Here is a 14877-nt window from a genome sequence, read left to right as displayed (position 1 = left end):
CCATGTCCGAGGGAGGACTCGAACCTCCGCCGGGACCAGCCGCACAGTCCACGACTGCAGCGCCCAAGACCGCTCGGCTAATCCCGCGCGGCTAAGTGGAATAGCCTGCCCAGAATTCGACCTGAACAGAGTGAAACACCTTTGGCATGAATTAGATCGTTGGCTTCATTCCAGATATCAATGTCCAACATCACTACCTTCTGTGACTTCGGCTATTGAGGAAGAATGGGCTGCCATTCCTCCAAAGACAGTGAGACGCCTCATTGATAGTTTTTTTCGCAAGATTTAAGCCGTCATAAAGGCGGAGGATAGACACACCCCATATCAATGTCGACAAAAAGGTGTTTGGATACTCTTGATCAAATAGGGTATAAGGACAACTCTTCCCTACATGCATCATTTAAACCAATAATGCTGGCTTTGCTCCGTTGTGGAGACATCTGCAATAACACGAAAATATTTTTGAGGTTATGTTCCACTTGTGGGCCTCCATAGCGTGGGTAAACTTGCATTCGGGCCCTGCCTTCCAGGCTGTGACGTCAAACACCGACAGGACTGGAACCCAAGTAGAACTCGCATTAAATAACTTGACCCATGTGCAGAAACACTATGACGTCCTAAGCGCTGGGCGACTTATTCCTTTGTGTCGGAAAGGGCAGCCACCTCAGTTTCCTGTCGATTGCTGTGCCGACTAATTGGTTTGTTACTAGCCCTACACACGAGCGACGATCTTTGACGACATTGCAGCGATAAAGCATGCAATCAGTCGCTCGCTTCTACTCCGCCACATACAAGCAATCTACCAGTATTTCTAACGCCACGGTCGTGAAGTTCTGATGTGGAAGATGAACTGCTGTGTTTAGCAACGGTAGCAGTTGATCTCAGTTTTTCCGTCAATGCACGCAAAAAACGGGAAATGTTATTATTTAAGTTGGTACGCAAACACTTCCTAAATTTGTCAATTCCTCTATCATTTATTAGTCTATGACTTAACCGCAAGTATTTACACAGGTTTTTGAAATCGAGGTCTCTATAGAAATAATCAGATGCAGCAAAGCTGGTTTCTGTAAATCTAGTTGAAAACTGTATGACACAGGAAGAGATTATACGAAATGACAAGGTATAGAGGTAGAACAGGTAACCTCTAAACATTTCAAGTAAGAGGTTCATTTAATACCTCATTCTGCTTAGAAGTTGAAAAGCTTTAATAAGGACCTAGTTTTATAAATAACTGAAAATCGCCAGAAGGAACCCTCTATATCGTGAATATTGCTATGAGCTTCTCAAGAATTTATACTTCTACAGCAAAAACCGAGCGAGGTGGCGCAGTGGTTAATACACTGCATGGGGGCCTAATTAAATAAAAAATTAAAATGCAAATAATTTTAGTAGCTGTAAGTCCGATTACGCAAGTCTCGTAAACGGCTGGCCCTGACTAGTATTAGTACGCAATCTGACTGCTTAGAATGACAACAAAGAATGTAAGAAAATTTTCGTTAACACAGTTAATTAATTAAGTCCCCAGCAACTATAAAATCTACGAAGCCAACAAAGCACAAGTGTAGCTGTTCTGTGTGTGGTAGTGTGACTCAACGCACATCTGGCACGGTTCTTCTTCAACAAAACAAGAATTTATAAATACCAATTATACTGACGTGATAAAAGAAAATTAGAAATACTATAATTGCGTAAGGAAAGCAGAATTACACTCTAATACAAGAACACAAGCCAGATGCTTTGTTGACTGAACCTGTAATGGCACATTATTCAGGACACACAAATAATAAAAGAATAAAAGAAAATACCTCCATATATATTGACGAAATGCACTCTGACCATTACAATATCTCCATTAGAACAACATCTGCTATCTCTCCCATCAAACCACTGCATAAAACATGGAACAACACTCTGCACTACCACATCTCACTCTTAACTTCAGCTACAAGCAGTGTCCACCACAACTTCTCGGCAAGAACTGCCTGTCGCTGCGTCTCAATAATCACTGCCAGTGGAGGCGGCGGAACAATACTCTCTGGCGCGGTGGCTCAGTGTAGCCACCTTTCAACACTGGACTCGCATTCCGCAGGACGACGGTTCAAACCCGCATCTGGCCATCCTAATTTAGGTTTTCCGTGATTTCCTAAATCGCTTCAGGCAAATGCCGGGGTGGTTCCCTTGAAAGGGCACGGCCGATTTCCTTCCCCTTCCTTCGCTAAACCGAGCTTGTGATCCGTCTCTAATGACCTCGCTGTCGACGGGCGTTGAGCACTAATCTCCTCCTCCTTCTACAGCACACATTTAAAAACTGCTGATACTGCAAAACCTTAAGGCGACAACGATTTTGTACTTGTATTCCTTCTTAATATAAGTGGGAACTCTGGCTTTAGCTTAACGTTTCAGAATGGTTTGTACTACCTGAATAACTATAATTTCTAATGTAAAGTTCTTACCGTTCGTGGGTGCAGCATATAAGTCGCCGCAAGGCAGTTAAATTGTCATACGTGGTATGCGAGTCATCAGATCGCATAGTGATTCCGTACAATCAGCGATCGATCGCTGCGGTCTGCGATTTGCCCACACACATGCAGTCTGGGGACTTATCGCAAGGTTACATGGGTTTTCCGACCATGGTATCTCCATTACTTTTTTAGATGCCTCAGATATCGTGGAACTTGTGACAGAGCAGTTTTACGTATTAGGTTTTCCGATCAGAGCCTACCCCACAGCTGATTTACGCCAGTCGTTCACCAACAGCGGACGTATTGTGTCAGTCACGCAGTACCCTCGCCGACCGCCTTTGTTTCCTTATAGTTTCTTTTACGCATCAGCTATTTGAGTTCTATACACTGAGTAATGGAAACAATTACAACAACGAAAGAGAAGCCATGCCTTCTCAAGGATAGTCATCGCTAGCGGATGCACGAAAAGTATGATAAGTATACGAATTTTCTGTGCGTGAATTCCGAACAGAGCAAAGGCGAGGCTGTTTAAAAATTACAAATGGCAGAATCAGGCCTAATCAGTAACATTCTTTCCCATCTGACAAAGCAGAAGTGCAAATTAAGAAAAACATTGCTAAGATTTCGTAGAAAATGTCTCAAATTTATGAGAACTCCTGCATTGTGTTAAGCAAGCAGAGAATCTATTGGAACGACGAAGAACATGGGCACTAATTCAGAGATTCAACTGTGCGAAAATAATCTCAAAGTAACTGAAGATAATAATTTTTTGAGAACTGACGATAGGTGTGTTCCTGAGAAAAGTATCCTGGTGTTTGGCTGTGAAGAAAATCCAAAATGAAAATGGAACTGTTCTTATGGACAGGACAGTTGACAGTTCTGTGACACAATTCAAAGTTCTGTACGCCATATACAAAAACATAGGAAGCACAGAAGAAGAGTCGAAGGTATTTCCTGTTTTATTTTCCTTGCTCTCAGACAAAAAACAAAATACACAAGAAATAATTTATTCTGGACTAATAAATAAGGCGTCTGCGTGGTAACCGAAAGCTGAAAAAAAAGGTTCAAATGGCTCTGAGCACTATGGGACTTAACATCTATGGTCATCAGTCCCCTAGAACTTAGAATTACTTAAACCTAACTAACCCAAGGACATCACACAACACCCAGTCATCACGAGGCAGAGAAAATCCCTGACCCCGCCGGGAATCGAAGCCGGGAACGCGGGCGCGGGAAGCGAGAGCGCTACCGCACGACCACGAGCTGCGGACCCGAAAGCTGCAGTGCCAGACTGAAGTGTGTACAATTAAAGCAAAAAAATAGTGTTCCTGGAACATCCCTTTCCGGCTGCAATTTTCAATGCAACCAGTTTCTGTGGGAGAAAATATAAGAATTGGGATTAACGGACGAATACAGGGATAGAGAAGAACTCCGATTGTTTTGTCACTTTTGAGGTGCAGCGGCACATCTTCCACCAAATAGTGTTGATGAAGCGCGGCTGGTAATAATAGAGGAAATGCCCAGTCGAAAATGGATGTAAAATCCTAGTATACCAACTGAAATGTGGAATGTTTTTAACCTGAGGCACAGGACCACGAATGCTGCCGGAGATTGGCACAGGAAACTAAATTCCTCATGAAACCAAAAACATTCGAAAGTACGTTTTCCGATAAATAAGCTGGAGGAGGGAGCAGTAAATGTTTTTGAAATTAAAAAAGCTTTCGTTAGCTAGCTTTTTCAGAAAAGCAGAAAAAGATACGTAGATCTTGAGAAATGGAATTTAAGTTGATGTTTTAAATCTCTGGCTTAACTACAAAAAATTGAGTAAGAAGTCAAAATTCGTAAGTTAAGACAAGATGTTTAGTCATTTGCTGCAGTAATGCTGCAGAATGAGAAAAAGTTAAAAATAAAAAACAAAACATAAATACATTTGAACATGCCTATGTACTAGGTGCATAGCCACCCCTAAGACTGATAAAATTTGAAGGAATTTCCTCATTACAAAATGGTCGGCAAAGCCTCCCCCAATGTTGCGGCTTCCTTTGATGGCCGGAAAGGCCACGGCTGAAATATTTGTGGTCTGAATCACTGCGTTGACGACGGATCGCAAGACCAGGTGGGAGACGCTCCTATCTGTCGTTGGTGTGTGGAGGCCATTAAAAGCGCGGTATACCTTACTTGAGTATGCCATGATTTCTTGTTTTGTTTGGTATTCGTCAAATTATTAATCGAACTGGCATAACCTCTTAATATGGTCGTCCGCAGGCTGGGCAGCCGCAGTTTAAAATTTCTGTGAGGTACCGCTTGCGCGTAGGCTTTAGATGTCGAACTACGCTTCTCCTATCGCGTGTTGGCCGTTCGCAATGCAACTCCAACCATGAACGTCGTCCCGTACTCTGCCAGCCAGTTCGCTTTGCGGGGCTGAAGTAATTTCGTGCGCGCTCTAACATTCAGAAAGCTCTACAAGGGGAATATCACCGGAGTTATCACGCGAATACACACGACGTTTACTGCAGAGAAGCAGCCTAGTAGTCGACGAAGACTGCTCAGGAGCCGTCGCACCAGCCGGCAAGTAAGCCCGAAAGCCGTCCTCATGCGGGTCGAGGCTGCTAACGTCTAAGTGGACGCGGGCGAGACATCCGACCTCACGAAACACAGCGCCATCGGCACACGGAACGAGCTGATTAATGTGATTTGCCCTCTCAGCGCTCTGCAGCGATGTTGACGGCTTTATTTGGCTCTCAAACCACACCGTTTGTTTACGAAAACAGACGCGCGTGAAATAGCAGCGTTAATTGTGTCAGCGAATGACGTAAAAAAATAAATGAAAAAATTAAAAAAACCGGAAATAATCGGGCTTGATCGGCAATTTGCTGGAAGAGGAAAACTTCACAATACTCTACAACGATCTGAGTTACGTACTAGAAAATGTTATTGATTAACTGAAATGAATTTTCACACCATCTGCGGTACTAAAATGAATAGAGTTAATATATAGTGTCTCATGTCAGTTTGCGCATGCCTAATATCCATATTCTCGATTTCGCGTTCACTACCAACACTTTGAAGTAAGGTATATCACACAGAGTTCAGGGTCATGATTAGTTTCGTAATTTCATTCGAATGGAAGAGAGAATTTTTTGAAGCTGCTCACCATGGCTCAAAAACATGTTTACCGTCATGACACAAACATGGACCAGGCCGTAACCCAGAGATAGGCCTACTCATATATATTTCACAGAAATTTCATAATAGCAAAAACTTCCAGTGTGTAAGCCGTGTTTACATTCTGGTATCGTCTGGCAGTTACGTTAAGATTTCCGGCCACTGGGGAAACATACCTGTTGTTGTTCACTTTTGCAACAAGAATTGCAGCAATTACATTACTTATAAAACGAGTAAATAACGTCGACATCTGAGATATTACTTCTATTAAATGGATAAAAGTACTCAGAATGTTTTAGAAAACAAAAGGTGAAAAAAAATGTTTGGAAGGAGGTGGACGCGTACCACCTACATTCCTCTTCACAACTCCGAGCTCTTTATTACAACAAATCGTGGAGAGATCCTCAATTTGCTGATGTTTTTGAACAGTTTATGTACTGTATGAGAAAGAAAACCAATCAAATACGATATTAAGCCATACGATATGGCAGCCCCATTGTTCTGCTTGTGACGTAAAACGATGTCGCATCTCATTGACCACGTTCCTCTCCACGAGGTAAAAATCTGACACGGCAGGTTACTTGTCTCCCGCTTCGCAGTGTAGTGGGAAGTGGAATTACACGCTATGACGTCACCAGCACTTCGTCCGATGCCAACGAGATATACGGGCCGTGCAACAACTTGTGGGCGACACACAATTCGGCTTGTCCGTCACACTTCGCACGTGCTCGGCTCCGTGCAGGGCCCATGGGAAACCAATATTTAATTGAAAAGGTTGTAGGTAGGCTGTTTGGGTTTCTATGTTGGTAACGCCACGTAACGCTCTGTATGAAAATCACTGACTGTGCTGTGTGCAGTTTGTGGCTGGTTGGCATTGTTGCAATATTCGCTTGTGTAGTGTTGGGCAGTTGGATAAGAACATAGCGTAGTGTTGGGCAATTGTAGGTGAGCCACCAGCAGTGGTGGATGTGGGGGGAGAGATGCCAGAGTTTTGAGCGGACGATCTGGACGTGTGTCCGCCAGAAAAAGGTTCAAATTGCTCTGAGCACTATGGGACTTAACTGCTGAGGTCGTTAGTCCCCTAGAACTACTTAAACCTAACTAACCTAAGGACATCACACACATCCATGCCCGAGGCAGGATTCGAACCTGCGACCGTAGCGGTCGCGCGGTTCCAGACTGTAGCGCCTAGAACCGCTCGGGCACTCCGGCCGGCTCAGAAAAAGGAAATATGTTTAATTGGATGTCACAATACATTCTTTGTTCTCTATCAAAATCTTTCATTTGCTAACTGTGCCTATCAGTAGTTAGTGCTTTCAGTAGTTAGAATCTTTTATTTTGCTGGTAGTATTGGCGCTCGCTGTATTGCAGTAGTTCGAGTAACGAAGGTTTTTGTGAAGTAAGTGATTCATGAAAGGTATAGTTACTGTTATTCAGGGCCATTCTTTTGTAGGGATCCAGAATGAGGTTTTCACTTTGCAGCGGAGTGTGCGCTGATATCAAACTTCCTGGCAGATTAAAACTGTGTCCGGGCCGAGCCTGGAACTCGGGACCTTTGCCTTTTGCGGGCAAGTGCTCTACCAACTGAGCTATCCAAGCACGACTCAGGCCCCGTCCTCACAGCTTTACTTCTGCCAGTACCTCGAAGTCGTGCTTGGGTAGCTCAGTTGGTAGAGCAGTTGCCCGCGAAAGGCAAAGGTCCCGAGTTCAAGTCTCGGTCCGGCACACAGTTTTAATCTGCCAGGAAGTTTCTTTTGACAGGATGATTGACTAAAAATGTTGTGTGTCAGTTTAGTGATGATCAGAATAAGTAAAGAGAAAACTGTCTGATTACGTTCAGTTTTACTCAGCTGTCTTTGTACCAAATAACGTAGAAGTTTACCAGCACAGTCTTTCTCAATTTTTCAAAGGGGACGTTTCAAGGTTCCCCAACTGAAAGTCTTAATTTTGACGTGTGACCTGCATGCATTTAAACACGCAGTCAAGTATTATTAAACTCGCCTGAAACAGGTATTCCCTCTCCACCGGAGACGGCTGCTTCCACTCTTTAAGACCTGAAGCATCACTTGCTGTGACGTACACCGCCACTGCCTGTCTTTCTGTCGAGCCTCGTCCCCGTCCACGTCCGGTGAGAGGACGACTTATAACTATGAGACGGGCGTGCAGACTGACCTCGAGCAGGAGGTTGGCGGGCCCCCGGGAGGCGAGCAGCGAGTAGAGCAGCAACAGCACGCCATAAGTGCCGCGCAGAGCCGACACGTGCGTCGCGAAGAAGTGACGCACCTCTGCGCGCGTCTCCAGGGGCAGCACCCGCAGCTCCTCGTGGAAGAAGTCGGGGCCCACGTACGCCTCTATCCCCTCCCCTTGCGTCGGCAGCTCCACCAGGACGTACGCGCGATCCGACAGGTCGTCCACCGCCTACACACAGCAGCAGATGAAGGCGTCGGCGGACGGTAGTGCACAACTTGAGTATTTGTGTGTTACATGTTTGGTTAAACCTGCAAATCGTCAATCACAATACACTTATTTGTAATTTTTCGTAGGAACTGTTATACTATACGAGGGGCGTTTGAAAAGTCCGTGTAAAATCCGAGAGATGGCACCACCGGCGCATATCGAGGTCATGTTTAGTTAGTAGCATCCTTGGAAAGAACCATAGAGTAAATATCTCTGGAGTGAGCATTCACATGCGCAGAACAGATTTTGTGTTGTCAACATACATTGCCGGCCTGGTCACGTGTTCCCGGGACGACGTGTGTTTGTCCGTATAGCCCTGTATATTTAGAATGTCACTACATCACTAGTACAGACGGATTCTTTTCGTACGTGTCGTGGATTACTTATATATTTTGCGCAGACATTTTAACAGTATCCATTTGATACCGGGAATAAATCAGCTACGTAACTTTTAAGGGCAAGTGATATTGCATTCTGCTTCTTTGCGATAGGTGTCACAGTTCAGATGGACTCGATTTTTGGTAGTTTTCGATATGATACGGCACTTTATAGTATTACAGAACCTGACGTACATTTTTGCACTGATAGTCTTGCAAAACGACTTGACAGTACGCTAGTACTTTTGCAAGTGTCCGAAAAACACCGATTCAGCGATTATATCCCTGCTAATTCTTCCTTTTTTCCTGCTATTTCTGCGTATTTATTTTCTCGTTTTAGCGACCTAAAGCACAATTTTTCTTACTGGTGACATTTTGAAGTATTTATTTAACGCATTTTACGTACTTACTCCCAGTTTATTAAATAAATAGTAGACTGAGTAATCTATATACATAATCGACAAGTCACTGCATGGAGAATAGTACTTGCTGAAACAACTAACCATTTCCTTTCCTGTTCCACTAGCAAATTTACCACAGGAAGCGATTGTTTGTTAGCTTTTGTACGAGCCATAATATCTATTATATAGTCATAAAATCGTAGAAAAATAGGTCTACAGAATCAAGCCTTAATTATAATGCGCCTCGAAATTTTTAACATATACCGTGTCTCTTACTAATATGATAACTATAATTAGAGCTACATGGTATGTACCAATGAAAAGTTACTATCCCTCCTTTCACATATTTTTCTTTGCATCCGTAGCAACAACAGTAATTCACCATCGCTATTACACTATCAACAAACGGTGAAACACAACAAAAATTCTTGATGTTATAAACTTCAAACGCTGCGGAAAGTACACACGCACAGCGAAGTCTCGAGAACATGGTGACATTCCTGGTTTAATGTTGACAACATGTGCAGAACGCAATGCTCACTCCAGAGATATTTACTCTATAGAAAGATCGCGCACCAAGTTTCAGCCATATTGGTCTATTTCTTTGTGTTTGGCATTCGTGTGAATCAAGGAATTCGAGTGATTGTCAAAAAATGGACGAAAAAGAATTTCGTGAGGTGATTAAACATTACTTTATGAAAGGTAAAACGCCTCAGGAGACTAAAGAGAAGCTTGATAAATATTACGGTGACTCTGCACCTTCGATTAGAGCAGTTTGTAAGTGCCAGAATGAGATTTTCACTCTGCAGCGGAGTGTGCGCTGATATGAAATTTCCTGGCAGATTAAAACTGTGTGCCCGACCGAGACTCGAACTCGGGACCTTTGCCTTTCGCGGGCAAGTGCTCTACCATCTGAGCTACCGAAGCACGACTCACGCCCGGTACTCACAGCTTTACTTCTGCCAGTACCTGGAGAGCTTCTGTAAAGTTTGGAAGGTAGGAGACGAGGTACTGGCAGAAGTAAAGCTGTGAGTACCGGGCGTGAGTCGTGCTTCGGTAGCTCAGATGGTAGAGCACTTGCCCGCGAAAGGCAAAGGTCCCGAGTTCGAGTCTCGGTCGGGCACACAGTTTTAATCTGCCAGGAAGTTTCAGTTTGTAAGTAGTTTCAAAATTTTCGTAGTGGCCATATGGGCACAGGTGATGCTGAACGTTCTGGACGCCCTGTAGAGATTACGACTCCAGAAATCATTGATAAAATCCTTGATATGGTGATGGATGACAGAAGAGTTAAGGTGGGTAAGATTTCTAGTGCTGTGGGCATATCGAATGAACGGGTACATAATATTTTCCATAAACATTTTCACATGAGAAAGCTATCCGCAAGATGGGTTCCGCTATTGCTCACGCTTGACGTTTTCAGCTGTTCAGGAAGAATCCGCAGGACTTTAAGCGTCGTTTCGTCACAGTGGATGAAACATGGATACATTACTATACTCCTGAGACCAAGCAACAATCTAAACAATGGGTTACCAAGGGAGAATCTGCACCATAAAAGGCGAAGACCATTCCTTCGGCCGGAAAGGTTAAGGAGACTGTCTTTTGGCATTCGCAAGGGATAATCTTCATCGACTATCTGGAAAAGGTGAAACTATTACAGGTGTATATTATTCATCGTTACTGGACCATTTGAAAACTGAGCTGCAAGAAAAACGCCGGCGATTGGACCGCAAAAAAGTCATTTTCCATGACGACAATGCACGAGCAAACATCTCAGCAGTTCTGGTCGCAGAATTATTGGAAACAGGATTGAACTCGTCTCACATCCCCCCTATTCTCCAGACATGGCTCCCTCGGACTACTATTTATTCCCCAATTTGAAGAAATGGCTGGCGGGACAAAGATTATATTCAAAAGAGGAGGTGATTGCAGCACCGAATAGTTTTTTTGAAGACTTGCACAATTCCTATTATTTGGAAGGGATCAACAAATTAGAACAACGTTGGAAGAAGTGTATAAGTCTAAAGGGAGACTATGTCGAAAAATAAAAAAGTTTTACTCCAAACAAGTAAGTAGTTTTTATTCTTGCACGGACTTTTCAAACGACCCTCGTATTACATTGACGAGCCAAAACATTATGACCACTGCCTACAGCGACGTTGGATGCCGCCTGGTGGCGTTGTGGGCACCTGATGCGGTAACAAAAGTATGTTAGCGGAGCAGACACGCTGGGGATCACCCCAGCGCAGGTATCGGCTGCAAATGGGGAAATCATTTCAGATAAGCGAGTTTGACAAAGGGCAAATTGTTGTTAAGCAGAGTCTGTGAACGAGTATCTCGAAAACCGGCGACGCTGGTAGAATGTTCACGTGCAACGCACAAGAAATACGGCGTGTGGTCAAAGGAACTTTCATTCGTCAGCGCCATCTACCTTAGCAACGACGTATTTCCGGACACATTTTGTAGCATCTTTTTCCCTCCATTTTCAGTCAGGAATCCGTTCTTGCAATTCGTTGGTTTTATTAATGTTCACCCGGTATGGTATGATATATGCAAAAACAAACAAACAAAACTTGATTAGTCGCAGAAAAAGTTTACTAGTAACATTGTCCCTACTATTGTGGGTTAGCACCGTCTTTATCAAAACGTTCATGGTAAAGTTTTGAGAGCACATATGTAGCTCTTACTGTCTTACATCAGAGAGTAGTTGAGGTAACCATATTTCTGGGAGTCGAAGCTGGGACCAATATTATAACTGCTCATTGCTCCAAATGCAACCATGTTCTGTAATTCTTATACATTATTAAAGCAGACAACTAAATAAATAGTAGGCACCAAATGATGATATAACAAGAAGAATTTAAAACATAGGCAAATTCATAGTTACCGTGTACTTATATTTAAATCTTAGAAGTTAGTAGACAGGACACAACTACTGCTTAGCTAACTACACACAGCTCTTAGCATTCAGTTGTTCATGCCACCATACTTCTGCGATTATGAATTTCTGCGATAATGAATTTCATTCATGTCCGCCGCTCGTGGTCTCGCGGTAGCGTTCTCGCTTCCCGAGCACGGGGTCCCCGGTTCGATTCCCGGCGGGGTCAGGGATTTTCACCTGCCTCGAGATGACTGGGTGTTTGTGTTGTCCTCATCATTTCATCATCATCCAGGAAAGTGGCGAAATTGGACTGAGCAAAGGTTGGGAAATTGTACGGGCGCTGATAACCACGCAGTTGAGCGCCCCACAAACCAAACATCATCATCATCAATTTCATTCATCAGATATATGCTTCCCTTTAAGTTTAAGTCATAGAATTCCGAACGACTGTGTTTGAAATTAGCGTTCACCATCATTATTGCTTTCAAAGTCTCTAGTTTCAACTGAGTTTTTATGTCCGTACCTTAGTCATCAAAGAAAATACGCGTACGATTGCTGCAGTTGTACCAGGAACAAATAACGCAAACTCCATAATGTTAGAAATATTGTCATAAGATATACCTTTGAATGTGAAGTCTCAAACATCTGTACCCAACGAATTTCAACGACAGTTTTTTTCTATGCTCCATTTCTCTATTTGCCGAGATGTGACAAACTGCTGTATGTTAAAACGTTCCAGTAACAAGTCATTGTCTTTAATTTTGCAGTTTGGTAACACATTTTCAAGAGACTCTTACCGTTTTTGTACCGCATCCGGCGTAGGTATATAGTCCAAATGACCCCTTTGTGGTATGAAAATTCATTAAAACGGACCGTACACTGTTCAGTGTATTACGCACTGTTATCATAAAATTCACACACGGTATCGGTAAACTTAATATCTCCGTCAGATTTAAGTATGTTTAAAGCACTTGATATAGAGTGTGGCACGAATCTGATTTCTCGCTTTGCTGTCATATTGATTCTTGAAACGTGAAATGTTCCTCTACTCCTTATTTGCAGGGGTAAGTTATTTTATTGCAATTTTGAAACAGTAATTTCATATATAGGAAGCTGACTTTTGAAAAACTACTTGGCACCGATTGGGAGTAAGAAAGCTCTTTCTAGTGAATGAATTTCAAAAATAATAGTTCGGCTAAGCTCTTTGGAGCAGGCTTGTGTGTTTACTCAGTACGCTCGTAAATATAGGTGTTTTCTCGTGGAAAAACAATTTGTTAAACCAATATTATAGCTTAAATAAGTAAATTAGTATCTATTGTGATCTATATGTTGAAGGTGTCACATTTACTTACGTAGTTCTCGTGAAAAGTTAACTGTTCTAAAGTGTAAGCCGTTAGCGTGTGTGTTTACTCAGTGCGCTCGTAAATATAGCTGTTTACTCGTGGAAAAACAGTTTATTAAGGCAATATTGTAGCTTAAATAAGTAAATAAGTGTCTATTGCAATCTATATATTGAAGGTTTCGGTTTTACTTGTGTAGTTTTCGTGAAAAGATAACTGTTCTAAAGCGCAGGCCTTCGGCGTGGGTTTGTTTTCGTTAGTGACCGCAGTAATATATGTGATTATACAGTAATTTCAGGGTAGTGTCTGTGTAGCTTTATTGTGAAGAGTATCTTACGTATATAGTTTGCATTCGGCTGTTGTTTTCTGTGTTTCTATACTTCCGTACAGTTAATTTTCCATATTGTACAGTGAAGTCGTTGAGTGATGTTTCTGTTTCCATTAGAGTATTTATACATAATTCAGTGATAGCGCCTGTTCAAATTTGTCGTTAGAAAATATCGAGCCTCTTCAGTTTCTTACTCGTTTCGTGATTTCCGCCACTATAACCTACGCCAGCAATTAACTCCGCGCTGTTTACAAACGCCTGATGCTACATTCGCCTGACGTCCAGAAGTTCTCTGCTCATCTCACCGCAAGCTAAGTTACTTTCTGTTAATTATTAATTGGTGTAGTGGAATTGTTTGTACTGTAATTTGTATTGTTTGTATTTGTGTTGTTTGTTTGTAGTGTAATTTGTATTGTTTAATCCGCCGTCATGTGTGACAAATGAGGATGTTGTCGTAAATTAGTGAGCATGGGAGTGAGAAATGTCAGGATTGAGGGTTGGTGTTTCACTGGGGAGATTGTAGCGGGGAAGCTGTTATAGTGCCAGATGAGGCTCGCCAATGGAGTTGTAGATTATGTAGCCGTGAAACAGAGAGAAGAGATTTGTGCCCTCCAGGCTGAGCTAGAAATTGTGTACTTTGAATTAGACAGGTTGAAGGGGGAAAGAGACAATGGGAGCTGGGAACAGGTAACAAGTCGTAGTCAGAAGAAGAAAAGCTCAGAAATCACTTTTCAGATTCCAGTGAGCAATAAGTTTGATTTGTCATCTGAAGCAGAAGAGCCTCAAACAGTTTTTGAGCAAATTAGGGTGAAGCAGACTCGTAGTAACAATTGTAATGCTAGGTCGGGAGTAAAGTCAAGCAGAAAGAAAAGAGTCCTGCTGTTACGTAGCAGTCACGGAGAGGTGTAGGCCAGTTGCTGCAGGATAGGCTAGGAGTCGAGTACCAGGTCACAAGCATTGTGAAACCTAGTGCTAAGCTTAGCCAGGTTACAGAAAACCTAGGGGCCTTGTGCAAAGATTTTGATGGCGAGGACCATGTTCTTATAGTAGGAGGAGCAGGAAATAGCCTGGCTAGCAATTCGGACTATAGTATTAGGTGTGACCTGGATGTAATAGGTGCAGCAACAGCTCACACTCATGTGAGGTTTGTGGATGTTTTGCAGCGCCATGACTAGCCCTGGGTTAATACGGCTGTCAACCGTGTTAACAGAGAGCTGGGGGGGGGGGGGGGGGGGGCAGAAAGTAAATCTCATATCTGTGCTGTGCCTGTTGATGCAATTGGGAGGTGGGGTTACACTAGTCATGGTCTGCACCTGAATAGGAGGGGGAAGGATAGATTAGTTGATCTTCTTGCAGAAAATGTAAGGGGAGCCACATGCACACAAGACAAAATACCTGTGATTACTGGAGTCAGAGGGACACATTTTTTAGGTTAGTGTCAGGTTACAGACAGAGAGTATTGAAAGAAA

At 42.9% G+C, this 14877-nt stretch overlaps 1 protein-coding gene across 1 annotated transcript in view; it reads right to left on the bottom strand.

Annotated features, from left to right (window-relative positions):
* Window positions 1–359: 359 nt before the first annotated feature.
* The window catches only part of LOC126095493 (ubiquitin carboxyl-terminal hydrolase MINDY-3-like), a 42757-nt gene continuing 28239 nt past the window's right edge, over window positions 360–14877 (bottom strand). The window contains exons 3-4 of the mRNA XM_049910282.1: window positions 7800–8045; window positions 360–440 (exon numbers count right to left, since the gene is read on the bottom strand). Of these exons, the coding sequence (XP_049766239.1) occupies window positions 360–440; window positions 7800–8045 (327 nt within the window). The remainder of the gene's footprint in view (window positions 441–7799; window positions 8046–14877) is intronic.

This window comes from Schistocerca cancellata, chromosome 8 (genome assembly GCF_023864275.1).
Source record: "Schistocerca cancellata isolate TAMUIC-IGC-003103 chromosome 8, iqSchCanc2.1, whole genome shotgun sequence".
NCBI classification, from domain to species: Eukaryota; Metazoa; Arthropoda; class Insecta; order Orthoptera; family Acrididae; genus Schistocerca; species Schistocerca cancellata.
The sequence above is the reverse complement of the archived record's forward strand: the minus strand, read 5'-3'. Positions and strand labels throughout refer to the sequence as shown.